At 50.5% G+C, this 12,449-nt stretch overlaps 1 protein-coding gene across 2 annotated transcripts in view; it reads left to right on the top strand.

The window, feature by feature from the left end:
* Positions 1–9,736, top strand: part of LOC144951371 (protein LMBR1L-like) — a 43,775-nt gene extending 34,039 nt beyond the window's left edge. For both annotated transcript variants that reach the window (XM_078881601.1, XM_078881600.1), the window contains exons 16-17: positions 612–773; positions 1,888–9,736. In XM_078881601.1, coding sequence (XP_078737727.1) covers positions 612–773; positions 1,888–1,967 — 242 coding nt within the window. In that variant the 3' untranslated portion in view covers positions 1,968–9,736. The remainder of the gene's footprint in view (positions 1–611; positions 774–1,887) is intronic.
* Positions 9,737–12,449: the final 2,713 nt, after the last annotated feature.

Genomic DNA, 12,449 nt, shown 5'->3' with positions numbered 1-12,449 from the left:
TCGGGCCCTCCCCGAGATTGACTCAAATGAGTACCTGGTGCGGTGTGTAAACATCGCCACTTGGGAGGCAAAGCCGGCCAGGCGTGATGCTGGCCCACCCATCCCCTCGTGTGTCATGCCGCCCTTCATAGGTGCTACTCGCTAACAGCGCTTGTCCCAACAGTCTGTTACAGGCTATACGGCAGATATTTGTCTATATAGATACAACTATATTAACACAAAAACCCAATTGTTTCCTTGAAAACCAAATTCATCCCATGTTACAGTTTGTTAAAAACACATTCAAGTGACTTCCTCCTCAAATGAGCATTCAAGGCAGTGCCCATCTCCCGTTTACAGCCCTGCAGAGCCATTGGTGGAAATTCCACGTTTCTGTGGCGGGTGGCCAACACCTCCATAGGACAACTCACTGTTGACTTCCCCACAAAGTGGCACTCGTATTAATGACACCTCCAGGGTTCCGGTGTTCTGGCATTTCGGTGTTTTGGTGCCATGCACATTTCCGGTGGCGTTCCGACGCTGCCGGCATTGCGGGCACGGCTGTGGCCACCACTGCCGCGGGAACGTGCGAGGGAGGGCGTTTTTTGTTTCTCTCTCTCCTGTTTGTGCAGGAATCACCAACTTTGACCTGCTCGGAGATTACGGTCGCTTCAATTGGCTGGGGAACTTCTACATAGTACTGCTCTACAACCTCTTGTTCGCCGGGCTCACAACGCTCTGTCTTGTCACCAAGTTCACGGCCGCCGTGCGCCAGGAGCTCTTCAAGGCACTGGGTAACGGAGCTTTATATTTAAAACAATTATTAAATGTTATTTTAATATATTTTTTCTCATGGTATACATGTTGTTTGTATCTTAAACCGTAATTCTTCAATATCTTATTGTGTAGTTGTAATGTCAGGTTACAACCACGTCGTCTGTGCTGCTCTCCAGTCGCCTGGGTGAAAAGTGGGCGCTTAGCTTTGCCCAATCCTGGCCAGTTGACTCAAAATCTTAATAAAAAAACCAAGTCGCCAACTTCTTCACGCACATTGAGTCTGCCTTCCTGCTCCGCTCGCTGTAATTATTCTTCTCCTAGTCCGCCGTCTCCAAGTCCTCTCCACAGTCCTTCACATCGCTCCTGCTGCTACTGGTGTCTCCCTCCTTCTCTTGTCTTCCCCGTGTTTCCTTCCTCCTCTTACTCTCTCTGACATTCTCCCCACTCATGTCGGCTCTCCCTTCCCAGTCCTCTCTCTCTCACCACTCACTGCTGTCTTGAGTTATCATCTCCACGTCCATACCACAGCCTGTCACATCCTGGTCCACCACTGTGAGACCGCCTCTACGCCTGCCTCTCGGCCTCCGCCCGGTTGCATCGCGCTCATTCAGACACGCTTCTGCGGCCGTTTGGAATGTTCTTCCGATATTAGGAAGTCACTGGAGCTATGCACTTTTAAATAATCTAGATTAAAAACGAATTTCTTTAGAACTGATTTTTATGTTTAGTTTGTTTTGTTTCCCCCCGCACTTCATCTCAATATGGGTCGAATTAATAGCGTCATACGGGCCTTCCTCTTCAACACAGTCGGAATCTTCCTGTATTTCTGTCGCACGTCATCGCGTCACCCCACATTATAGGCAGCAAATTTGATTATTCGTGTAAGTAGCAGTGGGGGGAAGATGCGACCATGCACACACCCCCAACACGACGTACCGAGCAAATACGGCTAATGATCACAAGGGGACCGCGAGTTGACCAGCGGTAACGCACACCGTGGCGGTGATTAGCTACGTATGTGCCTCGAAGAACCCTTCATCCACTGCTGGATGAAGGCACTTTTGCCCAGAAAGTTTGCGTCGACAACACGCGGCAGGGTCTTTGTCCATGTTCTCGACTCTTGCCTTGCAGGTCTGGACAGGCTGCCCATCACGGCCTCAGACGGCTCAGGCCAGAGGCATTCCACCAACGGGCACAGCAAGCAACTGTGAACTCGGAACCGCGGTGAACTCGGAACCACTCACGGGGCAGCTGCCCCCCCAGGCGCCCCTATCGTTACCTCCGCCTGCCCTGTAGCGGAGCGCGAGAGGCGAGCAAAGTGCGCCGTCGCGGTCGCGCCGCAAGCGCCCGGGATGGGAACGATTCGGCCCGGCGGCACTTTTCTTCGCAGACGGTAAAAGAGCGTTGGTGACGCTGCGGCCCACTGCCTCGATTTTTCCGAAGGTGATGCCGCTCTGAAAACTCGGCAAGGTAACGTTCGCCAAGTGCCGTGGTTTTTAGCGGAGCGGCAGCTGCGTCAACTTCGGGCGCTGCGTCACGCGTGGCACACGTGCACGTTGCATGCGTGTCATACGTGCGTGCTGCATGCATGTCATGCGTGTGTGCTGCGTGCGTGTCACGTGTGCGTGTTAAGCGTACCTGTTACACGTGTGTGCGTGGCGTGCATTGTGTCGCACGTTCTGGAGAGGGTTTTCATCGTCTATGTAGTTGCAGTTTTCAGACTTAAAAAGCTTGAACCTTAACTTCAGAAAAGAAATGTTTACACGTCTTTGCCTTTACGCTAGCGTGAGTCTCAGAAATTAGTCGCGCTCAGAAAGACGAGCGTCCTTTTGTGGGAAAAATTGTCGCCGTCCTTGGTGTGTTTGTGTTTTTTTTATGTTTCCTTTCAAGCGTTCGCACAAGAAATGTGCGCCCGTTAAACTGGTATTGAAACGCGATCAAACAAGTTGTTCACTTTTATAATCCGACGAATCCAGTTCGTGAAGCGGCGGTGTGGACGGACGCGCACGCGCCTTTGCCCGGCGTGGAACAAACACATTCCTGTTTCATTGACTCTGTCAAGGAATTTCAAAATCGGGCAAAAAAAAATCCCTTGGTTGGCCTTTAGGAACCGCGAGCGCCACCGGTTTGCACGAGTCATGGCCCATGCACTCATCTCTGTCAGCAGCCCTGAGCCAGTGCAATAAATACCACGTTCCCACGGCGGATAGGCTTGGGGTGTGAACAGCGTCCAGCCTTTCCACAGGAAAAAATAACCCCCGCCATTGTCGACCGCAAAGGGACGACAATCGGTGGACCACTCACCAGGATTTTGACCTCGTGACCAGGCCCTGACCTACACGTTGCGGGTGCAGAGGCCTGCCACTGCACCGGCACAGAGGATTTTCTTAACACGGCTACGTCTCTACGTGAATCCATCCACGCACTCATTCGGTCATGCATTCGTTTATTAATTCGTAGTCTCGACACATGAGCGGAGTAAAGCAGTGTGTGCTCACAGCACCCGGCAGGTGCCGTGATGCCGGTTGAGCGCACCTGACTGATGCCGGGCTTGCATATACAGTAACCACGTTTCCTGCGTACTGTATACAGTCACCACGTTTCCTGCGTACCGTATACAGTCACCACGTTTCCTGCGTACCGTATACAGTCACCACGTTTCCTGCGTACCGTATACAGTACCCGCGTTCCCAACGTTCACACGTGCGCCGAATTCAGCGCGTGCGCCGCAGCTTTTGCGGACTTATTGATATTGCTTTTTTTTTGCTGTGAAATATATGATCTTAATATATGCAAAAAGCAATATTGAACATTTAAAAGAAAGCCAATTGAGGAATGCACAATTCAGCTCTCAACACCCGATCACGGGCCGTGCCGTTTTACAAACATTGGCGATTTTTATTCAACAGTTCCAACTCGCTCCCAATTTTATGCACGCCCCCAGCCCCCCTCCCTCCCCCATAAAAGGAAACCATAGGACACCCCGGAGGTGGTATATATCCACCCATGGCAATCGAAGGACGCACCACTGCGAGCACAGGTTTCCCTCCTCGCTGTGTGCGGCTGACCTATTTCTACCCAAAATTAGCTCTGCTATGCGTTGTGAATTCACTCTGCATGCGGCAATGCGGTTGCACCTGGAGCACCATTGTGTGTGTGTACTGTACACGCTCATCGACAGGCAGCTGTCCCCTCGTGCGGTTTCGCTTAGCGCTCCCTTGTTTGTTAATGCATCTCCTACCGCCGCTACTGCATAGAGTGAGGGAAACCAGCAGTTGGACACTGCGATGGGCACGCGGGGGGACCCCGAGGAAGCTTCCCCCCACACTGGCGATCGTCGAGCCGGCATTTCTGAGCGGTGTGCCTGCCGCGCAACACCGTGGTTTAGTTTGTCAGCGTTCGTACGAACCGGCCAGTTCTACATTTTTTGTGTTTAAGTTCAGAAATGCGTCTTTGCTGTAGCAGTCGGCGGCTCCCTGCTTGGTCCCCACCCCCACCCCACAGGCCCCCCCCGTAAGCCACCCTCCCACCCCGCCCCTTGCTTCCCCATGCTGTCTGCTTCACTCGGCGCTTTTAAGAAGTGGTTCGTGCCGACGGATGATTCGCGAGTACGCAACGTGCCCCATGCGGCGGCGGTGGTCCATTTCGAAGAATTATTTAAAACGAACGAGTGATTGCCCTTCGTATTTGTTTAATGAAGGGCTGTTTTATTTCATGTTTACCTGAACTGTGGAATTTTATTATTGGAAATCTTTGAAGCTCGGGATTCCTCAAATGCTCGCTCGCGAGGCTCCTCGTTGTGCCACCAGCGTCCTCCATGGCAAGAGGCTGGCGGAGTATTCGGTGGATTCTGAAAGTGTGCACGATTTGTAGCGTGACCTCGTTTAAAGTGCGATGGGGAAGGAAACTCATAATGAGGGGCATGACAGGGCCAGTATTAAACAAACTTTGAATAAATGTTCTCACGTGGCAGAGCGAGTGGGGAGGTGCTGCCCTCTACCGCGAGTGTCGCTTGCAGAAGCGATGTCAGAGGTAGATCCATGATATCCACTTGTGTGGGCCGTTGTGCAACACGAAGGATCGCGCCGCTCCGTGAGTGATCAAAATAGATTATTCATCTCATTACGTGACGCCGATAGCACAAGCAGGATAAAATTAGGGGGAAATCACAAACCAATAACAAGCTTCAAACCATAAAAAAAATGTATATGGGTGGCAGGGTGCCATAGCACAATCGTAACATGAGTGCATCACAGCAAGGGCCTAGGTTCAGTTCTCAACACGGGCACCCTTCTGCGTGGAGTTTGTAGGTTCTCTCCCCCCTGTTCCGCTTGGGACTCCTCCAGGTTCTCCGGTTTATGCTGAAGAATTATTCGCAAATATCTCGAGTGGGATTGCACACACAGCAGCAACAGCATCGGCACCCCCCCCCCCGCAGCGACAACTTGATGGGACCCTCCTGACAAAGAGTCTTGAGACTCGGCAAGGCTTCCCTGGGTAAATGAGCTTAATAAACAAATAATAACAACAACAACAGGAAGAAGGTGGCTGAGCCTTTAGTAGGTGGTGGGGGGGGGGGGCTTAGCCCCCCCCCCCCCCATCATTCAGGCCCTCCCACTGCTGGGGGCGAGCGGTGGTCCACCGGTGGTGGCATCTTGGGCTTTAAGTGACGATGATGATTGTCCTTGAAAACTGAACCATATCAGTCATGGAGGCTGCTTAACCATACTTCAACATGCTGGCTACTGCTGTTGTTGAGGAACCTTGATATATATGAAATACATATCTGAGACAATAGGGAAAAACCACTCTGTGCATCAGGTGACCAAAATTTATTTCTCACAGAACCGGGACTAATTCTATCGATCTGACGGAGATGGTGAACAAAGTCGAAAGTTGACCAGGAATTAAACTCAAAAACCGTTGAGGTTGTAATCCAAATATAATCTAAACAAAATAACTAAACTAAGTTTTTTTTTACCAGGTAAAGCCCACTGGGCTACCTAGCTGTTTATCAGTAGCGACCTGGCCACAATGATAGCTCAACGAAGTAGCTTATCACGTGGAAATGTATCGCACCCAAATACTCTAAATGTACGTCGATTCTAAATGTGGACGGAAAAACTGGAGAACCCGAATAAAAATCCACGCTCCCACGGGGAGAACATGCAAACTCCAAATATGCAGGCGTGGTCAGGGTCTAACCGACGACCTCCTTCATACCAGGTGAGGTAGTCAACATCTCGCCACCGTGCGAGCGGCACAAGCTTAGCATAAGCTAGGCATTTTAACGTTACCCTGGTGTTGTATTTCTAGTTGCTTTTGTTGTTGTTACGCGATCTTTCTGTTCTGTTGTTCGGCCCCATTGATTTGCTTCTTGGAGTTCTGACGACGGCACTGCCCATCACCTCGCAACGCCCGTCACCTCGCAGCGCCAGCTTTGTGAGTTCGTGTCTGGCCACAGCCGGGTCATAACGCAGCCCCCATCAGACCGGTTTGAACGATTGAGTGAAAACCTCGAAAACAGAGGGGAGGGGGAAGTCATCGTTGGCGTGACTTAATTTCACACGTGTCGCGGTCGCACCAGGCCTACCGGCTCCGCGGACGATATTTACCCGTCACTGCAAGCATCTTAGCGCCACCGACCGAGTACCATTGGGGGAGTGTACAATATTTTCGATCTAATTCCGTGCAAGTGAGTCTCTCCCTGTGCCGCCTTCGTGCCTGATGGTCGTTGGTTGAGATGCAATTGATTCAGAGGATTTTGTGTTGTGCCCCCGGGTAAACTTTCTAACCTAACCTGCATTTATCTAGAGTTTAAAGATAGTAACCCATGCTAGCTTCATCTTGGTAGCCCTAATCGGATACTGGTGGGAAATGCTTTCGACGTGACAACACTGTGTTTACAAATGTACGCTGCCGCTGTAACCGATCCGTGTGTACGTGTGTGGTTGCCGCAATAAGTTGTGTGAATGTTCTGTTTGAACCAGAGTAAGGAGAAGGTTCCCCGCCCCTGGTTTCCGAAAGCCGCCATTCGCGCACAAAACCTGAGGATGAGTTGCGCACCTGATAAGGGTGTAATGACTGCAGCGCCGGGCTTGCGGGCGGTAGCGTTGACAGCGTCCATCGGGGCGGAATGGTGCGTTCACGAGTTCTCTCCGCGGGGTTTCTCTGCGCGTTCCGCATGACGTCCGACGTTTTGTTCCTCGTGCTGGGCGACCAGAAGGCGCTGTAGAGTTCCACCACGACAACCCCACTCGGTGTTTGGTTGCCGTCTGCTGAGGCGCGGCTTGACGTTGTCGATGTTTGGATAGCGGAGAGACTGTGGATGGCCTGGGCAGTTGGTGAGTGTTAAGCCAGGATCCACACTCGAGCGATTCGGTTGTACACAACCAAAGTTGCAACGTGTTGCGAGCAGCTGCTTTACCGGTTGCGAGCAGTAAAGGCTGACTCCACTTTAGAGCAACGATCTGCTCGGCAGAGATTGATCACCCGACACATTTGCGCACTGCGATGAGCCGTTTCTCCCGAATGTTAAGTTGCACGGCGATTTCGAATCGAGAGCGAACTTGGTTGCACAACCCATCGCCCCAGTGAGTGGAGCCAGCTTCAGGACCGCAGTTGCTCTGCCCGCTCTGTGTGTGCGCGTACACACGCACGTACTCGCGATGACGCGGAACCTCTGCTACCCCTATCCCCCTTCTGCCCCCTTTCCCGTCGCGGCGAAGGCCTTTATTGTGTAAGCTCGATCAGCAATAACGCGCCGTTGCGTGAACGACGCGGTCTCATGCGTGTGGTGCAAATGCCGCTCGTGGCTGCGCTTGTGTGGGCCGCGCCAGGGACTTCGCGTTCCACTTTGGACACGGCCGTGGTGCGGTCTGGTGACAGCCCGTCGGCCGAAACACTGGTTCTTGACCTTCATGTCTGTTTGTTGAGTGTGCTTGTTTAACTTTTTCCTGCCCTCAAAAACCAAAATGAATAAAAATTGGAAGAACTTTTTGTAAATTCAACGGAACCCATCATTAACGTCAATAATATTTACTTGTGTACCCAAGATTTATTTTTCACAAGGGTCCTATCAAATTTATGTTTGGCCAGCGCCAGTGACGTTGCATGTATTTTTAGCTTTGGGAGGAAACCTGCACGGAAGAATCCCTGGCAGAACAGGGGAAGATCACGCAAACCCCACACCCGACAGGCGGCGCGAGTCAGTCATCGAAGCCAGGCCGTGCTTTGCGGTGAGACACCGTGCCGTGTGGCAGGAGTCGCCGGTGAAACCGGGAAGTGAACCCCTGCGATGAAAGCTGGAAGCCGCCGAGTGCACTTTGCTGGCTCACAGCTGGTTTCAGCGATCAGCCGGTGACTTATATCATACTTACGTAACAAAGTCCAATAGAGTACCAGCATCGATCACCGTCACCACCGCCACCACCAGCACTACCACGGCACTGGACATTACACGTGAGTGCTCACAGGGTTAGATACCGCACGATCACATAAGAGTTGCCGCCACGTCCGCCGGCGCTCTCCAGGAAAGCTGGGACGAAACTCGTCCACTTGTGAATCGGCTCTCGCACCTGCGCGGGAAATCCCTGGGGTGGTGGTAGTGGTGGCGTTCGCCGACCTCACCTGTTGAAGTGAGAGCACAAATCGGTTCGTGACAGCACTGCCGCGCTGCCAGCGGCGCTGCACAAGCACAAGAAACGAACCCCCCCCAAAGAGGGACAATTACGTAACGGGCGACGTTTCGGACGATGGGCCTTCCATCCTAGCGTAGTAGAGACATCGTGGCGGTGTTAGTGACGGACGAACGTGTTGAGCTTTTGCAGGAGTGAAGGTAGAATCGTCACACCGTCTCTCTCCGACCATCTCACCTCGTTTACTTTGGCTGTGAAGATCACTGCAAGAAGTTGCCACCAGGAGTGGACCTTGAGACCATTGGCCCAACAAGGGCTCGTGGGCACCGCCAGGGGAGACAGATGCTAATAACGATTCTCTCGACGCATTTCAGCTGCACATCGCAACTCTGCGCGATAGCAAGGTCGCCTTCGTAGCTCTCGGTGAGGAAATTGTTGCTTAAATAACCTACCGTGGTTTTCTTTTATCGAAAGAATATCTGTTTGGGGATCACACCCAATGTGGCATGAAATGAGCACAGACTGGAATAAATAGGAACTGTGTCCTGTGCCTGGTGCACACTGCCCATGTTGATTGTTGCCCATGGTAGACATTGGGGGCCGTCCATAAATGACGTCACTCGATTTTGGACGATTTTTTAACCCCCCCTCGTCACACGGCGTCACAAAAAGTCAGACCCCCCCCCTCAGATATGACGTTACAAAGCTCTGCCCCCCCCCCCCCCCAAAAAAAAAACATGCTTCAAATCGCTTTAAACTATTGTCATTGTAGTGCGTATTTAATGTGCCGCTGCACTCTGATGTTGTAGGAGAAAACATTTATTAAATAGTCTATTTAATTAAGTAGAACGTGTTTATTTATTTAAAGTTGCGCATTTTGACGTGACGCCACATTTCTCAACGCCCTCCCCCTCGTCACACATCGTCACAAATGTCTGACCCCCCCCCCCCCCAGGTGCGTGACGTCATTTATGGACGGCCCCTTGGTAGCGATTGCCACCCCAGGTGGTGCCGACCAATCCCCTCGACCATTATGAGGTGCAGAGTTGGCCCGACTCCAGCACCGGCATCTCACGTTGAACATCGATTCCCATTGGCCAAGCACCACCTTAAGCCTTGGTCACTGCATGCTTGGCAGGGCTGTGCAACGCGATGGATTGTTGTTGTTTGGTTGTTGTTGGTTGACTTTTCCCCGTGCGAATTTATCACAAACAATTAAAAAATACCCGTGGATTATGATTTATGTTCACGTGTGCTCTCCGTTTGCGATCGTTGTGTAAACACTGTGACCTTGCTTTGTGTGCTCTTGTTGTCGTGTAAATACTGTTGGTGCATCTGTTGTTATTACAGTTCTATGATTCATTTTACAAGGCCGCTTGTGTTGATTCTCCGCACGCGTGCACCTGCACACAACCCTCTGTAGGTCCACTGCTCGATGGTTAAATAGCCCCCCCCACGACCCACACACGCAATGTTGTGGATCAAGGGGGGCAGGGGGGCTTTTTGACCATACTTCATCATGCTAGTTGTGGGAGCATAGAAGTACATTAAAAACAGGTGGGGGCCACTGAGCGGGGCTAATGGGTGAGTGGGCGTGGCTGTGTGAAAGTAGGCGTGGCTATGTGAAAGCAGGCGTAGCTATGTGAAAGTGGGTGTGGCTATGTGAAAGTGGGTGTGGCTATGTGAAAGTAGGCGGGACTATGTGAAAGTGGATGTGGCTATGTGAAAGTAGGCGGGGCTATGTGAAAGTGGGTGTAACTATGCAAAAGTAGGCGTGGCTATGTGAAAGTGGGCGGAGCTATGTGAAAGTGGGTGTGGCTGCGTGAAAGTAGGCGGGGCTATGTGAAAGTGGGTGTGGCTGCGTGAAAGTAGGCGGGGCTATGTGAAAGTGGGCGTGACTATGTTAAAGTGGGCGTGGCTATGTGAAAGTGGGCGGGGCTATGTGAAAGTAGGCGGGGTTATCCTAAAGTTGGCGGGGCAATGTGAAAGTGGGCGGGGCTATGTTAAAGTGGGCGGGGCTATGTGAAAGTAGGCGGGGCTATGTGAAAGTAGGCGGGGCTGGCAGGAGGAGAGGGCGGGCCTGACAGGCCTCCATGTAGTCCAGGTTAATAACACTGTAACACAATTTTTGTTCCTGGGTAGTAAGTGTTATTTCGTAATTGGTTATGCCTAAAAAGTATATAATATGGCTGTTATTCCCCACAAACTTTGCTTTTGCAACTACGACAATGAGAAAACGGGCAAATTTGTCTTTTCGTTCACATTAAGTCAGAAAAAAACAATATGAATCAAAATTAACATGTATTTATACTGAAGTAATACAAACATTACTGGAAAAGATTTAGGAGTAGTTTTTCTAGATTTACGATTATACTGTAAATCACTTTCACGAATCAGCCCCCAAATGTTGTCTCCCATCATGTTCTCGTTATGTCCTTGGTAGCGGCGTTCAAAGTCCAGTATATCCTGGTGGAAGCGCTCGCCTTGCTCCTCCGAGTACGCTCCCATGTTCTCCTGGAATTTATCAAGATGAGCATCAAGGATATGGATTTTGAGGGACATCCTACAGCCCATTGTGCCGTAGTTCTTCACCAGTCTCAACCAGCTCCACATAGTTTTTCACCTTGTGATTGCCCAGGAAGCCACAAACCACTGCGACAAAGCTGTTCCAAGCCACTTTCTCCTTACTAGTGAGCTTCTTGGGGAATTAATTGCACTCCAGGATCTTATTTATCTGTGGTGCGACGAAGACACCGGCTTTGACCTTTGCCTCGGACAGCTTAGGGAAGAAGTCTTGAATGTACTTGAAGGCTGCCGACTCCTTATCTACAGCTCTGACAAATTGTTCCACAAGGCCCAATTTGATGTGCAGTGGTGGCATCAGCACCTTCCGGGGGTCCGCCAGTGGCTCTCACTTGACGTTCCTCCCCACCGAGAACTCGGTCCGCTGTGGCCAGTCCCGCCTGTGATAGTGCGCCTTGGTGTGCCTGCTGTCCCAAAGGCAAAGATAGCAGGGAAACTTGGTAAAACCGCCTTGGAGACCCATCAGGAATGCCACCATTTTGAAGTCTCCGATGACCTCCCAGCCACACTCATCATACTTCAAGGCGTCCAGCAAGGTCTTGATGCTGTTGTAATCCTCTTTGAGGTGCACCGAGTGAGCCAGGGGAAGAGACGGGTACTTGTTACCATTATGGAGCAGCACGGCTTTGAGGCTCCACTCATTCTGGTTACAGGCGATTCTTATAGACTCAAACAGACTGGTCACATTGTAATCACAATCAGAATATTTATTTATACTGCAGGTATCCGAATAGCTATACATCTCTTCTTCACAGATGTCCAGTAGGGGCACGGGGTCAGAACGTTACAACAACAAACGATACAACAAACACGATAGGAGTGCAAAGTGTAGGAAAGGTAAGAAAATGATAAAAAAACATAAAAAAAATACTTTCTTATTTTACCAGATAAAGCCCATTGAGCTATTAGCTTATTTTTCAACAGCAACTTGGCCACAAATGATAGCTCAACAAAGTCGCTCATGTGGAAATTTATAGCAGCCAGATAATCTAAATAATTAAAAACGCGTGTTTAAATTATTTAGATTTTTAAAAATGCCGATGTCCAGAATAAACACCTCCTGGCTGTCAAAAAGTCTGGAGGTGATATTACGACAGCTTTCCTTCCCCATAATTGTTGAGATATTCGGTCTGAAAATCAATCGTCGTTGAGCAATCGGTTGCAGATACGTCCACATGTACGCAGTTCAGTTGCATGCAACCAAGTTGATTGCTCAGACGTGGGTTCTGCGTAAGTTTCTGTGTGCGGTGTGCGAAGGCCTGAAGTGGCCCCAAGGTTCTGATCGTGTTTTCAGTTTGAAGCAAGCAAAACAAACTAAGCCTCATCAACAAAGTATCCACTCTACATCAGCGCCTACTTTCAAATACATGTTTTTAATGTTTTCATAAAAATACAAATCTTAACCATCTTGTATTTGTATCGCGACAAGACAGATACAACGTGTACTCTCACAGTAAACAGTTGATCGTCGCA

Source organism: Lampetra fluviatilis, chromosome 62 (assembly GCF_964198595.1).
Source record: "Lampetra fluviatilis chromosome 62, kcLamFluv1.1, whole genome shotgun sequence".
Taxonomy (NCBI): Eukaryota; Metazoa; Chordata; class Hyperoartia; order Petromyzontiformes; family Petromyzontidae; genus Lampetra; species Lampetra fluviatilis.
This window is presented reverse-complemented; position numbering and strand designations above follow the sequence as displayed.